The 18,296-nt window shown below is 41.4% G+C and overlaps 1 protein-coding gene across 1 annotated transcript; it reads right to left on the bottom strand.

The window, feature by feature from the left end:
* Positions 1–10,409: 10,409 nt before the first annotated feature.
* On the bottom strand, positions 10,410–16,902 carry LOC141954159 (histamine H3 receptor-like). Its single transcript, XM_074893421.1, has 4 exons — positions 16,818–16,902; positions 15,964–16,252; positions 13,050–13,216; positions 10,410–11,297 (listed from the first exon to the last, which is right to left on the bottom strand). Exons 2-4 carry the CDS (start codon positions 16,250–16,252, stop codon positions 10,512–10,514), a joined length of 1,242 nt encoding a protein of 413 aa, XP_074749522.1. The 5' UTR covers positions 16,818–16,902; the 3' UTR covers positions 10,410–10,511.
* Positions 16,903–18,296: the final 1,394 nt, after the last annotated feature.

Raw genomic sequence — 18,296 nt, 5'->3', positions numbered from 1 at the left:
GTGAGATAGCCCCCTCTTCCTGACCTGACCATAAAACTGTGATATTATCAGCAGTGCAAAAGTCCAACTCACACTTTTCCCTCTCTGGATATTTCTTCACATAGCTGACATGTCAAAAATTAGAGAAACCATTTTTTTAACCCCAGAAATCTAATAAATTACACCCATGTTACTAACATCCTTTGTAAAAAGCACTTAGCTAAAAATCCAGCAAATTTGGGGGAATAAGAAAAGAAAGACCCTATTTAACCTGTCCAGAACTGGATCTGGATATAGCATAGCACTGAATCACACCTGTTGCTCTGCTGGTTGGTTCCCTTTCTCATGAAAAATACATCCAAAGAAGTCTGCCAGATCTTTCTGTGGAAATTGACTCAGCTGATCTTCAGAGAGTCCTTTCTAACATCTAAGAAGCTATGTGAGAAGAGACATTCAGATCCAGCTCAAGTTCTTTACCAAAACCAGAGGTTTTTTGCCTGTTTGCTGTTTTAATAGGCAACTAACTACTCCCCCGCACATCCCCAGTTTGGTTCAGGCTTTCCCTTTCTACCTTTCAAGATCTGTGTGGTTCACACAGAAGTACGGCAAATCAACACATTACAGTCTGCATATGTTAGTCTATGTGTATTTTATTCATCCATAAAAGAGATTATGTATTTTTATCCATTGGAGCACTAGTACATAAAATGCATTTTATTGCTCAATATTCCAGGTCAAAAGTTAAAAAGAGTAAACAATATTTTTGCCAGATTAGGAGTACCAAAACTCCCCTGTAGCTGATCAATGGTACTGGCTCCAGCGCCCCAGTGGAACAGGAACAAAATGCACAATCACACCTCAAATGGAGCTACAGTTTTAATGTCATTGTCCTCCCACCTCCCAGTGTCATTGGAAGCCTGAAGTCACATCAGCATGAGTGTCAGTAAAACCACTGATTTCAACCTGTGAGCCCAATCAAATTAGACATCAGTTTTTCCCTAATAAGCCTTGCCCTGCTCAGCAGGGGACCAGAAGAAACCTTCTTAGCTCCAGCTGAAAATTCATTGCCCTCTCCAAGTTGGTCAAGGGTTTATTCTATATTTTAAATGACAAAGCAGCTTCTCAGGTCAGCATCACATGTTTTTGCAGGTCAACTACCTTGGTGATTCACTCTCCACACTGGCTCCTCAATGGAGTTCAGGTCTCTCTTTTAAGGCTCAAAAGTTGGAATAACCCCCTGCTTTTCCTCCCTGCATAGATGTGACCTTCCACAATACCAAGGTGCAACAAATCTAGTGACTTCACAAGAAATAACATGCACAGAGACCAGGCCCTAAGCTCTGGACATGGCAAGAATCTCTGAAGGAAATTAAAGCACCTTTTTGCCTCAGTTTTGGTTTAAACTCTCCTTTCTTCAGTCTCATATATGCATATATTCAAGTAGCAAGGAAGACATAAACCTGCATGCTAGATGGGAAGAATATTAAAAAAGATAATATTGCCATTCTTTATCAAGAAAAAAAAACCCAAACAAGCATTTACATACAGCTCCTCAAAGGACTCTATTTCCAGTTCCCCCAACATGGTAGAGAGGAAGGGTACAACACTAGGTGTGAGGCTGGAAAAGAAGGTGAGTCAGAGGCCAGTGCTGTTTGCTCTCTATCAGGATACACATAGCCTGGTGATCTGGTGCAAAGAGGCAACTGACCAGGCAGAACACAATAAAGGAAACCTGATGTATAATAATGAGAAAATTAGCCAGCACGTTGTGACATTAATCAGTGTGAACAACCCAGTGACAGAGAACAGAAAAGAAACAGTGTGCTTGTCACTATGATACCAGAAAAGCCAGGCAATGAGTTAACCTGAAATAACAGTAGTAGAACAGGTTGGAAACCGATTGATCAGCACACACCAGAAATTATTACTGAAATATAATACAAATAATGCAAACAGTTAAACTTCAGAGGCTACACCCATTAACTTCCATGGCATTATTCCAGAAATTAATTTGGCTCATGTCCTGTAACACAGGCATTTGCACTGACATAGTGTCTTTGTATATAGTTGAGGACTGACTCTATTTGCAGTCAGTTGTCAAAAGCGGCAGAATCAGTTGAATGTAAATGTCTCAGCAGGGAACTCCACTAATTTTAACAGTCACAGACAGCTTCCCCCCTACAAAGGACTCGAGACAGAGCTAAAGTTGTTAAGACTCTTAGCACACCAGAGAAAGCAGTAGAACTAAGATCCATCCCACTGGGAAAGATCTCCAGCCCCAAAACCCCAGCTGAGCAGATCCCCTTGAAGTTGTCCACTGTACAGATCAGGCAAGGTCCTACTCCATTCTAGTTTGGCACAACTTTGCTAAAGTCACTGGATGTTTACCAAAACAGACAAGCTAAAGATCTGATATGTAGAAAATGACTGATAAATATATTCAAGTACTCATATCCAAAGCTGCAGCTTCATCATTACTTTACGCTGACCCAAAAATAAGCTGCTGACAAAGGGAGAGGTCCCACCTCTTCTGTTACACCAGCAGCTAGCACTTCTGTGCTTGTGTGATAAGCTAGACAAGGTACTCACCCAAAACTAACCAACCAAACAGAAAAAAGGTTACTTTTCACCTGGATCAGTTCCTAGATTGAATTTCCTGTGCACTTGCACAAGGCCCTCACCCAGGACGGCAGCAGGGCAGGACCACGGGGCCAGGAGCAGCAGCAACAGCAGGAAGGGTAGGGGAGCCAGACAGCTTTTTTAGCAGCAGTCCACAATTAGAATAGCCTTAAAGCAATCCTGTGAACAAAGACTTTTATTTCAGAGGAGAGGACACACTTTTTCAATAAGCCGATGCTGAGGACCTGCTCTCAGCTGGGTATGGCTCTCAATCCTTTTCCACGGGCAATAGATGGCTCTGCTTTAAATGCAGAGAGTACAGGACGATTTCTATGCAGGGCAACTTAAGAAGAAGCCTTGCACTGACTTATGATTATGTGTATGACTAAATCTTCCTTTCTTTGCCAAGGTAATAAGCCCTTCCCTTAATCTTTTCTGCAGCAGAGTAAATATTAGATGTAATATAACAGATCTGGCAGTGGTTTTAGCGGAAGGGTGCTGGTGTCACATCATGCAGGATTGTACATACAAATGGCACCTTCTGAAAAACCCACGGATTTGCAAGGTTTAAAAATACCATGTAGCACTAGTGACATCTGCAGGTGCATGTTGGTTGGAACAGTGAGAGGAAAAATGCTAAGAATGAGGCATCTGTGAGAAGCTATAAGGAAAGCCAGCAGATGCGCTCACAGCGCCTGCCTTCACAAGCCTACCTGGGGATGAAGAGGCCCTCTGAACGTCTGTCTCAAGGGGTTAAATCAGATCTCTCCTCTAAATCATGCTCTGGAGGAGCTTCTCATTTCGTTAGCGATGCAGGTGTTTGGGGAAAGCTGGCCTTCTCTTTTACAAGGCACCTACGGGGCAGTGTGACTGCCCTCCTTCCTAGGAGTGAGAAATAAAAGGGGAGGTTGTGTTGCTTTCTCTGTCAGACCTAGGTAGGATGACCAAGAGACACCAGTGTGAAAAGGACAAGCACAAATCGTTGTACCTTGTCCTACAGAAAATGGGGGAAAGGGACCAGCTGATTTCAAATGTTTCCACAGCTCAAGACAGAACACATCAGTGAAGAGTCACTATTGGTTATATTGAGTCTTGTTGCAACCGATAGGTCTAACGAATGTTCTTCTTTAAAGATAGAGTGATAAGGGAGAGTTCTTGCCAAAAAAAAAAAAGCATACTCAAGATAAAAACTTTGGACAGAGTTGTTTAGCAAGGAGAGAAAATGAGTGAGCAAGTATGCACACGAGTGAAGATCAGAGCACTGCACAAGCACTTAAAGGCAAGAAAGTTTCATTCAGCCTGAAGTATAGTAGCCAGATCCTGAAAAAAAGGCTAGAGGGGGAGTGTCTTTAGAGGGCAATTCCTAGTTTTGGTGATGTAAGGAAAGACACAGTCTGCTTTTTTCATTTCCCATCTGTTCAAGAAAGCAGTCCCTTCAGCACAGTAAAAAATTGGACTTCACCTTCATCTTCTCTCATTATATGATTCTGTTCCAGTTTTGCCATACACTACAACACTTTACCCTGTTTACAGTAGGAAAGCTATTTCTAACTCAGTTCATTAACTGCTGTCAAAACATTGTTTTTAAACTAAACATATGCAGGTAGAAAACAAGATCAAAGAGGAATTGGATTTTTCTGGTCTGGATATATCTATTGTGTTTCTTTGCTTAAAATATCTTCATTTCTGATCCTGGTTGATTTTTTTTTTTTTAAACACTTTGTCTTAAATAAAAATTTTGCATTTTATATCATGTTTAATCCAAGTTCTCAAAACCCTTACAAAATATTGTGCTAGAATTTCCACACTATCAAAGGGAATCAGCTATGAATGTGAGCAACTGATGTCATCTACCTGGACTTGTGCAAAGCATTTGACACTGTCCCGCATGACATTCTTGTCTCTAAATTGGAGAGACATGGATTTGGTGGATGCACCACCCAGTGGGTAAGAATTGGCTGGATGGTCACACTCAAAGAGTTACAGTCAACAGCTCAATGTCCAAGTGGAGAGCCGTGACAGTGACATTCCTCAAGAGTCAGTATTGGGACCAGCGCTGTTTAACATCTTTGTTTGAGACATGGACAGTGGGATTGAGTTCACCCTCATCAAGTTTGCTGATGACACCAAGCTGTGTGGTGCAGTGGACACGCTGGAGGGAAGGGATGTCATCCAGAGGGACCTTGACAGGCTGGAGAGGTGGGCCTGTGTGAACCTCATGAAGTTCAGCAAGGCCCAGTGAAGTGCATATGGGTCGAGGCAATCCCAAGCACAAATACAGGCTGGGTGATGAATGGATTGAGAGCAGCCCTGCAGAGAAGGACTTGGGGGTATTAGTGGCTGGAAAACTGAATATGAGCCAGCAGTGTGCACTCACAGCCCAGAAAGCCAACCATATTCTGGGCTGCATCAGGAGAAGTGTGGTCAGCAGGTTGAGGGAGGGTATTCTCCCCCTCTACTCTGCTCTCATGAGACCTTACCTGGAGGACAGAAGGCTCTAGTGAGACCTCATAGCAGCCTTCCAGTACTTAAAGGGGGCCTACAGGAAAGATAGGGAGGGACTCTTATCAGGGAGTGTAGTGATAGGATGAGGGGTAACAGTTTTAAACTGAAGGAGGGTAGATTTAGATTAGATATAAGGAAGAAATTCTCCACTGTGAGGGTGGTGAGACACTGGAAAAAGTTGCCCAGAGAAGCTGTAGATGCCCCCTCCCTGGAAGTGTTCAAGGACAGGTTGGACGGGGCTTTGAGCAACCTGGTCTAGTGGAAGGTGTCCCTGCCCATGGCAGGGGGTTGGAAATAGATGATCTTTAAGGTCCCTTCCCACCCAAACCATTCCATGCTTCTATGATATTTGTTAGGAGCACATGTCATTAGGTTTTGGAATTTGTGAGATAAGGCAGCACTGCCATTTTAGAAATACCAGGGGTGAGACCTGTTCTGAAGTGATGATATGCAAGAACCCTGTGTCTACCAAAAATTACAGCAGCCTAATAACAGGTAGGCTATGAATGGTAAAGTCTGTATAAGGTAAGAGGAGGTATTTATGGTTGTGTTAGATTGCTAACATGTTAACAGCAACAGGTTTTACTCAGGGAATATTCTATTTCTGTGTAGATCTCTTAAAAAGAAAGATGTTTTTACTGTACAGGAAATGAGAAAGGAAATGGTAATGTAAGTGAGAACAGCAATCCGATCTATGATATGTTTAGTGAAAAAGCTTTACCAGTATGCCTGGGGAACTGCTGAGCAAGGCACACAGAAATATGTGCCATAGCAAATCTATAAGCACTACAACAGTATGGAGGAACATGAACTACCTGATGCAAAATGGGAAACCAGGTACTACAGGAATACAAGAAATGTGGTGAGGATGAAAGGAAAAAAAACAGCATTGAAGGATGCAATTGAAGGGAAGATTGATATAATGATTAAGTATTAGGATCACACTGACAAAAAAAAAAAAAAAATAAAAGGAAAGTGTGGGATCTGGAATTGTTTTGGGGGAAGAAGAAGAGACCCTTGGCAGGCAGAGCTGAGAACCTCCTGGGGAACCCTTGATAGGACTGGATTTGCTCCACTTGTGTGATTTCTTTCTGAGAGACAAGTGATATCACAGATTATTCCACTGTGGATGACTTCAGTTCCCCAAGTATAGCTGAGGGACAACATGACACAAACATGAGGTGACAAGCTGGGTCCAAGGCCAATCTCAGAAGTCCAGTCAAAACCTCAAAAAAATGCATAAGACAGAGCTGAGAGCAGCCTACAGGCACTCATGTAACTCAGGCCAGGACCACCCCAGTCTAATGGTGCTCCAGGGCCCAAGGTTGATATCAGGGGTGGGGGTCCAGGTGAGGTTGGTCATGGCAGTTAGGGCCTATTGGATGCCCACAGGGCCCTCACACAAATAGAGATAAGACTCAATTGTTCTTGACTAATATTTGCTCAGCAAGAGGTGCTTCATCAGTTCTTTTGGTTAGAGCCCAAAGAAGATTTTTCATGAAGGACTATGCTGTTGCTCAGTAATGAAACTAAAAAGCCATGTCTCCAGAATCCAGACAGATTCCTCCTAAAAAGTGTGACACTGTCTTTTATTCAACCCTAGTTTTTGCACTTAGATACCCATCTGAATTTTGTTTATAATAGCTTTTTCTTCACACATTTTCATAGCAATTTTCAAGTAAATTCTGTACTTCAAAGTAAAGTTTTACTCTGGTATTTTGAAATAGGATTTTTTTTTTTTTATTATTGTGTAAGAAAAACGAGAAGTTGTCAGGTCACTTCACTTACCAAATAATGTATATGTGAAAAGTCCCATATGGTTCTGTCAATCCAAGGGAGAAGTGAAATTTGTATCTGAGAGCGGTATCACTTTTCCCTCTAACCAGCACCCTTACTGATGCCTTTCATCAGCACAGACTCCATGCCTTGGCTTGCAGAACCTGCACTGACCATGAGTTCAGAGCAGGTGCGGGGAGAATTTCCTGTCATCAGCACTTAGGTCAGTAATGCAGCTTATCTGTGCAACTTCCACAGGGACCCATGGTCCACAAGACTAAACCCTCCCTTTGACAGTTCCAAATATTTCTTCTGCCTGGCTGAAGGATAAGGAGTACAATGTACAGAGATCCTGTGTCTTTCTCTGCTGGAAACAACTTATACGTCAGAGGAATAGAGACTAATCTAGCCCCTCACCTAAACCACTCCATTTTTCTTGCCCATCAGCTTCTTTCTTACTCCTCTATCCTACTAATGATAGCTCACAAAAAGTGAGAGAGACAAGAGCAACTAGATTCCCAACTTATTTCCCATTACAGTTGCAAAGGGTGCCAGAAATAAGCCAGAGGTATTACTGAAACTGTCCAGTTAGAGTAATTGTTCTGGTAACTTCTAACATATCAAGTAAACATAAATGGAGACAGTGTTAAGTGTATCACTGCCCTTCAGAAGAACTAGGCTTGTGAGAAGTATCTTGTATTCAATTTGCTTTTCCTGAGCCTTGCACAGGGCACTGCCACAGACTTCACAAGGCCTCAGACTGCTTAAAAATAAGTCATTGTTGATACCAGCACTCAGCTGTTGTTCTGGCCTGTACCAACCAGTTGTGGCAGAGAACAAGCTGGTATGAGAAGCGAGCAAATGATGGGAGCAAGGAAAAGGAAGAACAAAAAAAATATAACATGTCATAAATTTAAGAGTATGTGTCCTTATCTACACATGACAGTGGCTTCATTTCATAGATATCCTTTTGATAAACCAACCAGAATGAGACCTTTAACTCCCTATTGTTAACACTATCAAAAGCATGTCTTATAAAGCATTAAGGAGCCATTTGCTCTTAAAGCTGACACAAAAGGATTTGTTTGCACATGTTCAACACTACTGACTTTACAAGTTGCATTTTAAAAGAATGACAAGCGCTTTGCAGGGTAAAAGACTGTTACACACTGTGCTTAAAGAAAACAGATGGGTGTAGTGGGCACTTGTGTTTTGTGTTCTGACCTGCTTTGGATATATCTGTTGACTTTAAGCAATTACAAGCCCAACTCATTGGCCAAGATGCTACAACGCCCGATGCTGTTTAGGCATCAACCAAAGAGATTGCATCTAGCATAAAGAACAAACAAGAAGTGTATTCAGAGAATGCTGGAGAGGAAGTAGAAAAGCCAATTTGCTTTTGTAAACCTCTCCGTTACACCATAGGCTTTGTAAGTTTATACTTACCCCCTGTTAGTCCAAAAATAAATGTAATAGAAAGAAAAAATAAATAATCAAAGGAAATTATAATGGGTCAGAGGCTGTAGCAGGAAAGAACTTTTCACCACTGAGCGTGACAGTGGAATAAGATCAGGCTGAGCTAGGTAATCACCTGGAGACGATGTCAACAGAAGTACATCTCCTTGCTGTATTTGTTGTAATGCAGCTTTTTATTAGGGATTAGACAGTCAAATAGGGGCTGTGTCCCTGGCTATCATTCTCCTGACACTGAATTTGTTTTCTCATTTCCACCTGTAGGTGTAAGAATGCCCCTTCTTCCTCAGCACTTCACACCTGAATCTTAGGCAAGTTTATTCCCAAAAGGCTGACTACCTATTGGTGTTTCCTAGCATTTAAAAAACTTTAAAAATATAAAAATTGTGATTCTTCTCTTTAAGGTTTTTTTTAAAAAAAGTTATGTATTTCTTTCATGTGTTCTCTGCACTATGTTATTTTCAGTTCTTATGTTGTATCACATGATTAACATCTTCAGCAAAGCTCTATTTAAAAAACAGGTATTTGAAGTAGTTTCTACTGACTCTTAGAGTTCTCAGCTCATGTTTGAGAGACAACACTTCCTACATTATTGAATACATGTGTAACTTGTGTAAGTAGATGAGTTTAAATTGTCATATAGTATAGCAAAACAAATAACTGTGATTAAGTGGTAGTTCAGCTCAGAAGAAGAACATTCAGAAGAGTATTAAGTAAAATATACTAATAATACTGCATGAATATACACTAAATAAAACTGGAAGATAAAAGAGACATCTACTACCTCTCTAATTTCTTTAGTATTTATTCTTTCATTTATTTGCTAGCCTTGTACTTACTGACAGTGTGATGAAAAGAAACTATTTGTATTTTAGAGAGTTACACCTGTTTATTTAGTAAGGAATCTAGTATCTGGTAATTCCAAAGTTGTGCAACTAAATAACCCTTAACAGTTTGGAAACTGTGTATTGAAAGATTACCTCCATGCTGTCTCAGCTAAGTCACCACACATACTATAGGGAGTCATCAAGGTCAGTCATTTTCCTGGCTTGTGCAGCAAACCAAACACAGCCTTACACAGTGTACAAGAAGTTTACCCATTTATCGTAACCTCCAAGTGGCTTGTAACAGAAATAGAAGAAGTACAGAAGAGGTCAAATGAGATATAATATTCACACTTAGCCTGTTTCTCAATTATTTGAATTGCTTGCCTGTTGGCACACTGAGCCAAATGGGTATTTGCTCAAGTGTAGGGCTGAATTGGTCCCTGTGCATTGTGTTGTACTTGGAAGTGAGCAGGGCTTGTAAGACCAGCATTTTTCACTGTATGGATTGGAGCTTCATTGTGAGTCACAAAAGGATCCAGAGCTAGGCGGTGTTAGAGCTGCTCAGACTGCTGCACACATCCTCCCTTGGACCACCACCAGCAGATTTTCTCTCTCAAGGAGTAAGAACAAACACTACCCTTTTCTATGATGTCCCAAAACTATAGCAGTAGAAGACTTGTTTCTTGAAAAATAGCTGGAGATGCACATGGTTTTACACACCTGAATTCTCTACTGCTGCATCTGAGCAAGTATGCAGATTAATGCCCTTCTGCAGAGACCACCTTCACTTGAGTTTTTAGAAGTAGTCCCTGTATTCCCCTGATGTCCAAACATCTGTAGTGTAAGGAAGTAATCCTCCTATGTGCCTGACAACAAAAGTCATGGATGTTTTATGATAAGGAAAAAAATGCTTCTGAATGCAATAGAACTGTTCAAAAGAAATAGAATAGAGAAGATATTAACTTTAGAATACTATTGACCTTATAGCAAATACTGACCTTCATTGTATTTTTAACTAATAGCACCCATGAACAGAAATATAAGCTGTACTGCAGTGGAAGATAGTATCTTCAACAACACGAATGAAGATGATGTGGATAGACTACTAGTCAGACAAGGGCACTATCCTTTAACTGACCAATTGAAATAGCTGGGAAAAGTACACAAACTTTGGGCATGAACGTTTATCTGAAGGAGGACATATTTCACAAAAGGCTTATCTAGGCTTTCTAACTAGACTAATCTCCTGGAAGAGACTAACTCTAATTTCAAACTGTGGCTACTTACATCCCTCATCCAGCTCCTCTTGAGCCTTTTTTTTTCTTTTTCTTTCTAAAAAGAGCCTGATCTCAATGTTGCAAACTTTTTGGGACATAATATTTTCATGAAAGCCATTCGAAATTTAACATGACAGAGAGGGTAGAGAAATGGATTCAGAGAAGAATTGATCCACAAAAGCCAAAAGGTTATTTCATACAAGGAGTTATGGACACAGGTGCCTTGGCAGGCCCCACGAATAATCATCAGTAAAGTGTATGGGGCCCAGCAAATGGCAAAGACGCACACAATTATGGCAAGTGATTTCGCTATTTTCTTGTCCTGCTGCAGTTTTGACCTGGTCCTTGCACAGAAGGAAACAGAGAAGTCATTTTCTGGGGTTACAGAATTGCCTCTGGATGGAGATGAGCTCTCAGTTACCAAGGACTCTTTCTTTGGCTTCATGGAGGAAGAAACACTGTCCTCTGCTTCCAATGGAGGAGAAAACACTCCTTGCCTCAGTGAGAAGCAACATCTCCAGGACAGGCTGCCGCTCCTTGGAGGCTCGCAATCTTGCATGCTGCCATGCCGCTGGCGCCTCTGGATGTTGTGGAAGATGTGCACATTGAAGTAGGTCACTGAGAGCAGCGGCACAAAGAACTCCAGGGTGGATGCGCACAGGAGGAAGTACCAGTTGTTAAAGAACTCAGCGTAGCACTGATCCGCTGCTACCACACTGTGTCCGGCCACGTGCTCCCAAAAGAGGATTGCCGGGCAGTAGAGGAGGAAGGCAAAGACCCATATGGCCACCATCTTGATGACAGGGTTGGATGTTATTCCCTGTTGGGCTCTGTAAGATACCTTCAAGGGAAAAAAAGAAAAAGGTCTCACCTGTACAGACAGGTTTTGGAGCCAACAGAAGTAGCAGAAGAGTAATTTAGTAGAGTGCTTGGTAATTTAGAGCTGCAGCTATGCTAATCAGCTGAAGCTCAGTCACGTATGTGTAATTTATTGATGTTGACATAGGGGTGTTTCTCCAAGTTAATGCAACTGTGCTAGGCTTCTGGTCTGGATAACAAAATATGATCATCCATCAGTACCAATTTGGTATGTCTTGTTTGAGACATCTGTGGTCTGAAGTGCCAGAGTAATTAGCATTTTATAGTTGTTCAGAGCATGACTCCCATTCACTGACAACTGCACTGTTTTTTACAACATTTTACAAGCAAATAGGACTATATATGTCACAGTGGTCAACAGAAAATGTGTCACGTATATTTAACACCCACCTTTGAGAAAATTGTTTATTGAACACTTCATGAGGAGGTAGGAATAGATTTCAGCTCTGCAATGCAGCCTTTAGCTGATGAAAGACAAAATCATCCCTTTTCTTCCTTCTCCCCCCAATCTGGGGTCAGTACATATTTTCCACTGTATGTTGCAGAACAGACAGATATATTGCAGCTTACACCCTGCTCCATCCCTTTCACAGGATGAGAGGCTGAATGTGTAATTCTGGGATATCCAATTGAAAAAAATCTAGATATCCAATTAAAAAAAAAAAGGTATGTTAATGTCATTAAAGACTATCATACACATGTCCATAGGTCTTAATTACTCTTGCACAGGTGGTCTTAATTTTGCACTTTGCAAATGCTGAGTCTTTGGCTTTCCAGTGTAATATTTCTTATGTGTTTTGGTGTTTGATTGCCCAGATTTTTCCCTTAAAATAAAATAAATTAACATGAAGTAATAAAATGTAATGAAAAAGGCAATTATAATAAGTTAAATTAATTATAATCAACAAAAATAAAACTGAAACTCTACCATATGACATGATATTGACATTCTCATGAATCACTAAAGAGCTGGAACCTTTAGCTCTCCCTGACATTTCCCTGCCACTTGAGCTAACAGCATGGCTAGTGAGAAATGCTGGTCTCCAATCTTAGTATGAACCAAGACATAAAGCGCACATAACATGCGTAGGATGCTCTGCAGAAAGCAGAGACATAGAGTGTGTCTGAAGTCTGGGGTTCTCCTCCAGGTACCGAGAGGAGTTTATTGCCGCATGTTCGCAGCCAGTCACTGCAGCCTTCCCTTGTCCCACTCTCTGCCCTGTTTGCTCTTGCTCTCAATCTGCTCCAGGTCGTTTGGGACCATGTCTCAGGTCTAGACATCCTCCCCAGAGTCCTTCATTTCACTGCCCTAGCCCCACTGCCTTTTCCTCCAATGCCTGATTGTAGGTCCAAACCCAAATCCAGTTTACTTCAAATTTCGTCTTTCCTTGCCCCTTTTTTACCAGCCTCCTGCCTTACTTACCCTTTTCACACCTCAGCCTGCTTTCCCTGAAGCAATAGCACTACAGCAACCTGCGGCAGAAATTGTGAGAAAAGTCCTGTTTGACTGGCTCTGAGCTGGAGCATGCTCAGTGCAGAACATTCACCACATCTAGCTGCAAATATCTAACAATCTCCACATGCCAGCACATTTTTGAGGCCTATTATCTCGATTAAATTTGGGCTTATACTCACCAACATGACAGAAGTTGGTGAATATAATCCTCTAATGATCTTGCGACGTAATCAGAGAAGCTATAAACAGGGTACTTACAGCTTTAGTAACTGACAGGAAACGGTCATAGCTGATAAGAACAATGTTAAATACTGAAGCTGTGCACAGGAGATAGTCCATAGCTAGCCAGAGCTTGCAGACACCTCTTCCCAAGTGCCATTTCCCCGTCAGGCTGTAAGGGATGTAGAGAGGCATGCAGAACACACCTATGGAAAGCAACCACAGATACACCATGCAGTTCATATGGATTGCAAACAGTACTCCTGGAAGCAGAGAGAAACACTATTCTGGTATTTGGCTAAAAAGAAAAAAAAAAAAAATCTATTAAGATGAATAGGTAATTTATATACAGAAATTCTTACATTCTTGTGAAATCTGATGGTGACTTTCTATGTATTAGGTCTTAGTGTATTTATTTTGAGCAATCTGGTCTACTGGAAGGTGTCCCTGCCTGTGTCAGGGGGGTTGGAACCAGATGGTCTTTAAGGTACCTTCGAACCCAAACCATTCCATGATTCTATGATTGTGTATACTGATTGTTGGGAATAAGCTCAAGGTAAATCAACAAAGAAGGATCTGATGAAGAAGAAAACTGCAGTCTGACCAACTTGGAGTGTCTAAAGGTATACAATCAGTGCTGCAGCAAATACACACTGTGGTTGCACTCTGATATGTAACCTCATCACTGTATACCCTCTAGTCTTTTATCTGTGTCAGAGTTTTCCCCCAGACACATCTACAGATGTTGCTAATGTTGGTTATTACTGTAAGATTGGTTAGCATTTGTAAGCTAGAGGCAATATATTGGACAGTCTGTGTGGTGTCTGGAAACCTATCAGAAATAGGGCAGACACAGCAGAGGTATGAAACCCTCTCCCATTTTTAAGGGGACTTTTAATCTCACACTGGTTCTCCAGCCACGATTAACTCCAGAACTATTTTTTGGTTTGTTACATTTGGGTTTTTGTCCAAAAGGCCTTCCACTGAAGCACTTTTATAAGAAAGTTATGTTCATGTTTTATTTTTAAGCCAACAACTTCTTAATTTTACCACTAATATTCTTTCAAAAGTATGGTGCAATATCTGATGCTACATTCCTGAAAATGCTGATCTATCAGATCCAAATAGGAGACTATATGCATCTTCAAGACCCACTTTAACCTCTTCAGATTATTCTTTTCTTAATATGTCCATCAAGTTCTTGGGAGTTACTGAACATATCCAGGCTAATGTGGCCCACTGAAAATAAATCTCTGGGCAATGAGCTCACATACTGTTTGTTATCCAAGGAAATGCGCACTGCACTTTCAATACTGATGGCTTCTTTTAACATATATCTTAAATACAAGCACCACCTCTTTTGTACAAAATACTCATTTTTCATAGTTGCTGATGACAGCTACTGCTCTCATCAACTTCAATGGGATCAGTGTTTGGCACCATGTCAAAAAGTAGTGACTGCTTTTAGCTATGGGTATAAATACAGATGCAAGAATCAGATTTTAAGCATTATATTTGAAACTATTCTCACTTACTAATTAGTGGATGCAAAAGACATGAGTCACATGCCTGGAAAGATTCCAGACTTCTAAGAAATTAAAAAAAAATACCACAGCATCTTCAAAAAAACTATTTTCTGACTGATCTCAGAGACAAAGTCTTAGATTTGCATAGTCTATAGGCCAATATTGATACCAATCATTTCTTCTTGGCTGATTTAAGACTCTGTAAGGCACCAGCCACAAACAAGAACTGATGTAGATGGTAGATATTTAAATCTCTTGACTAAACTGTAAGATACAAGGAGAAACAGACTTTTGCAGGAGACCTGAGCAATGAAATGGCAGCTCTAGCAGGTTGTCTGTCTGGAGCAGGAAAGTAAAGGCTCCAGCCACACATCATTTGGTTTCTGCCCCAGAATTAGGCACTACAGGTTATAAATAGCATAAATGAAAGAAAATCTTAACAGCTAAACTAATACACTTCACTACACAGCACTGACAAAGGAACAGCAGTTAGGGGGGACAGTACTGCCAGAAGTGGAGTAGGTCAATGAGTGCTATTTCCCTCCTTGTGATTCAGTGAATACTGCTTTCTGTGACTGTCCTGAAAAGAAAGCACTTGTGTGCAGAAATACCTCCCTGCTAGCCTCAAGTCAAGATGCTTGCTGAAACACCTGCCACAGGACCATGGTTTTGTCAGGCTTTCTTTGCTGCCTGGGCTGTTTCCATGGTCTGAACCCTGAGGGAGCTCTGCATAAGGCATTCATGCCCCCCACCTCCTCGCCTGGCATCACCCATCAGGACCGGATCCATGGCACCTCCAGGGGCCAACTCTCCTGGACTTCTGCAATAACAGTATGGGAAGAGGGGACTAATAAGGAAAACAGATGGGAGATGCCAGCAAGCTGTTGCTGGCATCAAACAAACCATTTGCTCTATAGCCTGCGTGGAGTTGAAGCCAGTAAAAAGTCATAGTAGTAAAGTGTTTTGTGGTGGTGTAGTACACTCATAAGCCACTAGTACTATGTAGAGAAGTAATTAATTTACCTGGATGTACCACAGATAGCTGTATAAGAAAACAGTTACACTGTCAAATGGAAGGATGCTCTGATGTGTGTGATGAATAACCTTACAGGAGAAGCAAAGGAAAATCATAAACAACCTCTTCCCTTCAATTGGTATTCACATACAATAGTTGCTCCTTTTTCCTGAAGCAACATTAAAAGTATTTATAAAAAAAAAAAAAAGGATGCATTTCTTATTATAACATATTTTGAGACATAATAGGCTGCTAAACACTTCATGTTGCTTCCACCGTTCCTTACCCTCCCACTAGACACACAGCTGGGAAAGGGTTTCTCTTAGAAGAAACCAACCAGAAAATAAACCCCATTGCTTCTCATAAGATTCCTAGGAAACCAATAGTACATGACTCCATGGTTATGACTTACCCACTGCAAAGTCAGAAATAGCAAGATTGAGAAAGAAATAGTTACTCCGATGCCTGAGGTTTCTGTCCATGATGAAAGCAAGGATCACCAGGATGTTTCCGAGGATGGTGACCAGCGCTAGCAACACCATGAGGAAAGCCAGCAGCACCAACACACCCAGTGAAAACTCAGAGCTCGGTGACTGTGTGGACAAAGTCTCATTACACGTTCCATCCGTATGTGGAGTTTCGGCAGTGCTGTTGTGCATGTTGTGTATCCAGGTCAGTTCAGTCTGGGAAGAAAGTTGCATCTGGCAGAGTTATCCAAAAGGTTAGGACAAGTCTATTAACAGGCTGGGCTGAATACTGACACATCCAAAAAAATTCACAATATCAAAATAATGGACCAGAAGACTTCAAGATCTGGAGTCTCTAACATTCCTTGATCTAAATGCATCTATTGGCCTGAAAACAAAATCTAAAAAGACACCTCATTAACACCAGCAAGTGCACACTTTAAAATAAATTATCTTTCTCTCCTGAACGCTGATCCTTATCTACTGAGGTCAGAAAAGTTAGTCTGAAAACAACTCTTTTCACAGTCAAGCAGTTTGCATATTAGCATTGTGTAAGCATTTTTACACATTGTATTCTGCTGAAGCTAAAAACAGATCTCATTTTCACTTCCCCAGTGGTCTACAGGATTTAAATTATTACAATTCTATTTCTCTTACAGTAAAATGTAGGCACTGTTGCACTTGCTACTATTACCACCAACTAAATTTTACAGTTAAGAACAGAGATGTATATTTCTTAATGCTGTTGGTTACAGAGCATTTAAAATTCAGTTATACACAGCAGAAGTACCATCAATACCTTTTCAGCTCATCCTGTCAGAAGCAAGTCCAGCCCTGGGCACAGCAAATGAAATACCTGGACTTTGGAGAGCTTTATAAGTGTGGCCCATCTAATACTCCACTTCTCAAGTAATTCCAGGTAAGTTTCCACTCCAAAAAGTGCCAAACCCTTATCCCTTTGCAGGTGCAGAAAGGCATATTCCTTCCTCATCACAATTTCATTTATTTTGATAAGAGTGCACAGAAGTTGGCAGGCCATGGCTGTGACTCATGCTTGCAGCTCACCAGCTCCTTAGCACCACGGCACACCCTGTGACCAGCTTTTTGGACTGCAGCCCTAATGCTGTGTGCTTGAGAAGATCTAGGGCAAGAAACAAGGAAAGAGAGGGTGGCAAGATGTGGGGAGGAGAGGTGCAGTGCTCTGATAGTGTCTTGAGAAACAAAGTGAAATATATTGTAGAGTAATTAAAGCAAAAGGTGTAGGGCAAAAGGAACAGAAGAGACCTCAGGAATGATAATGTAACAAACAGAAACCTGCCTCAGGTGCATGTGCACAAATGCAGCCTGGGAAACACACAGGAGGAACTAGAGTTCTCTGTGCAGTCACAAAGCCACCAGTCACAAAGCCAGTGATATCAGTGACATAGTGGTGTGAGCGTATTGCAAGGCACCCTGATCAGGGCGAGGGAGGTGATGAAGTCTTCTTTAAGCAAATCAAGGAAGCCTCTGGATCACAGATCCTGTTTCTTCTGTAGAACTTCGATGTTCATAACATCTTCCGGAAGGGCAACACAGGAGGTACAAGCAGTCAACAAGATTCCTGGAGGGTGTCAGGTAGAATTTTCTAATGGAAGTACTGAATGGGCCAACGGGGGTGACACAGCTAGATCAGCTGTTCACTGATAAAGAGGAGCTGGTTAGGGATGTGTAATCAATGGCAGCCTTGGCTGTAGTGACTATGAGGTAGTGGAGTTCAAGATCCTAAAGGGGGTGAAGAAGGAGAGCAGCAGTACAGACCATGGCCTTCAGGTGAGCATACTGCGGTTTATTCAGAGAAATGGTAGGTGGGATCCCATAGGAGGCAGCTCTGAAGTACAAAGGAACTCAGGGAACTTGCAGGCTTCTAAGGACAGCAGCCTCCATGTACAAGAAAAGCCCATCCCAATTCTCAAGAAAACAAGTAGATGTATCAGGACACCAGCTAACCAATGCAAAAAGGCAGTCTGGAGGAGTTTGAAGCAGGGACAGGCCACAAAGGAGGAATTTAGAAGTGTTGCCTGGCCGCATAAACATGATGTTAGGAAAAACAAAGCTCACCTAGAACTGATGCTTGTAAAGGACATCAAGGACAACATGAAGAACTTCAGCCACCCCATTAACAGTAAAATATTGATATTGAGTAAGAAAAATGTAGGCGCTTTGCTGAATGGGGCCAGTGATCCAGTGACAGCAGATGCAGATAAAGCTGAGGTACCCAATGCTTTCTTTGCTTCATTTT

The sequence above is a fragment of the Strix uralensis genome, chromosome 1 (assembly GCF_047716275.1).
Source record: "Strix uralensis isolate ZFMK-TIS-50842 chromosome 1, bStrUra1, whole genome shotgun sequence".
NCBI classification, from domain to species: domain Eukaryota; kingdom Metazoa; phylum Chordata; class Aves; order Strigiformes; family Strigidae; genus Strix; species Strix uralensis.
Note: the sequence above shows the minus strand (reverse complement) of the source record. Positions and strands in the feature narration are given on the sequence as shown.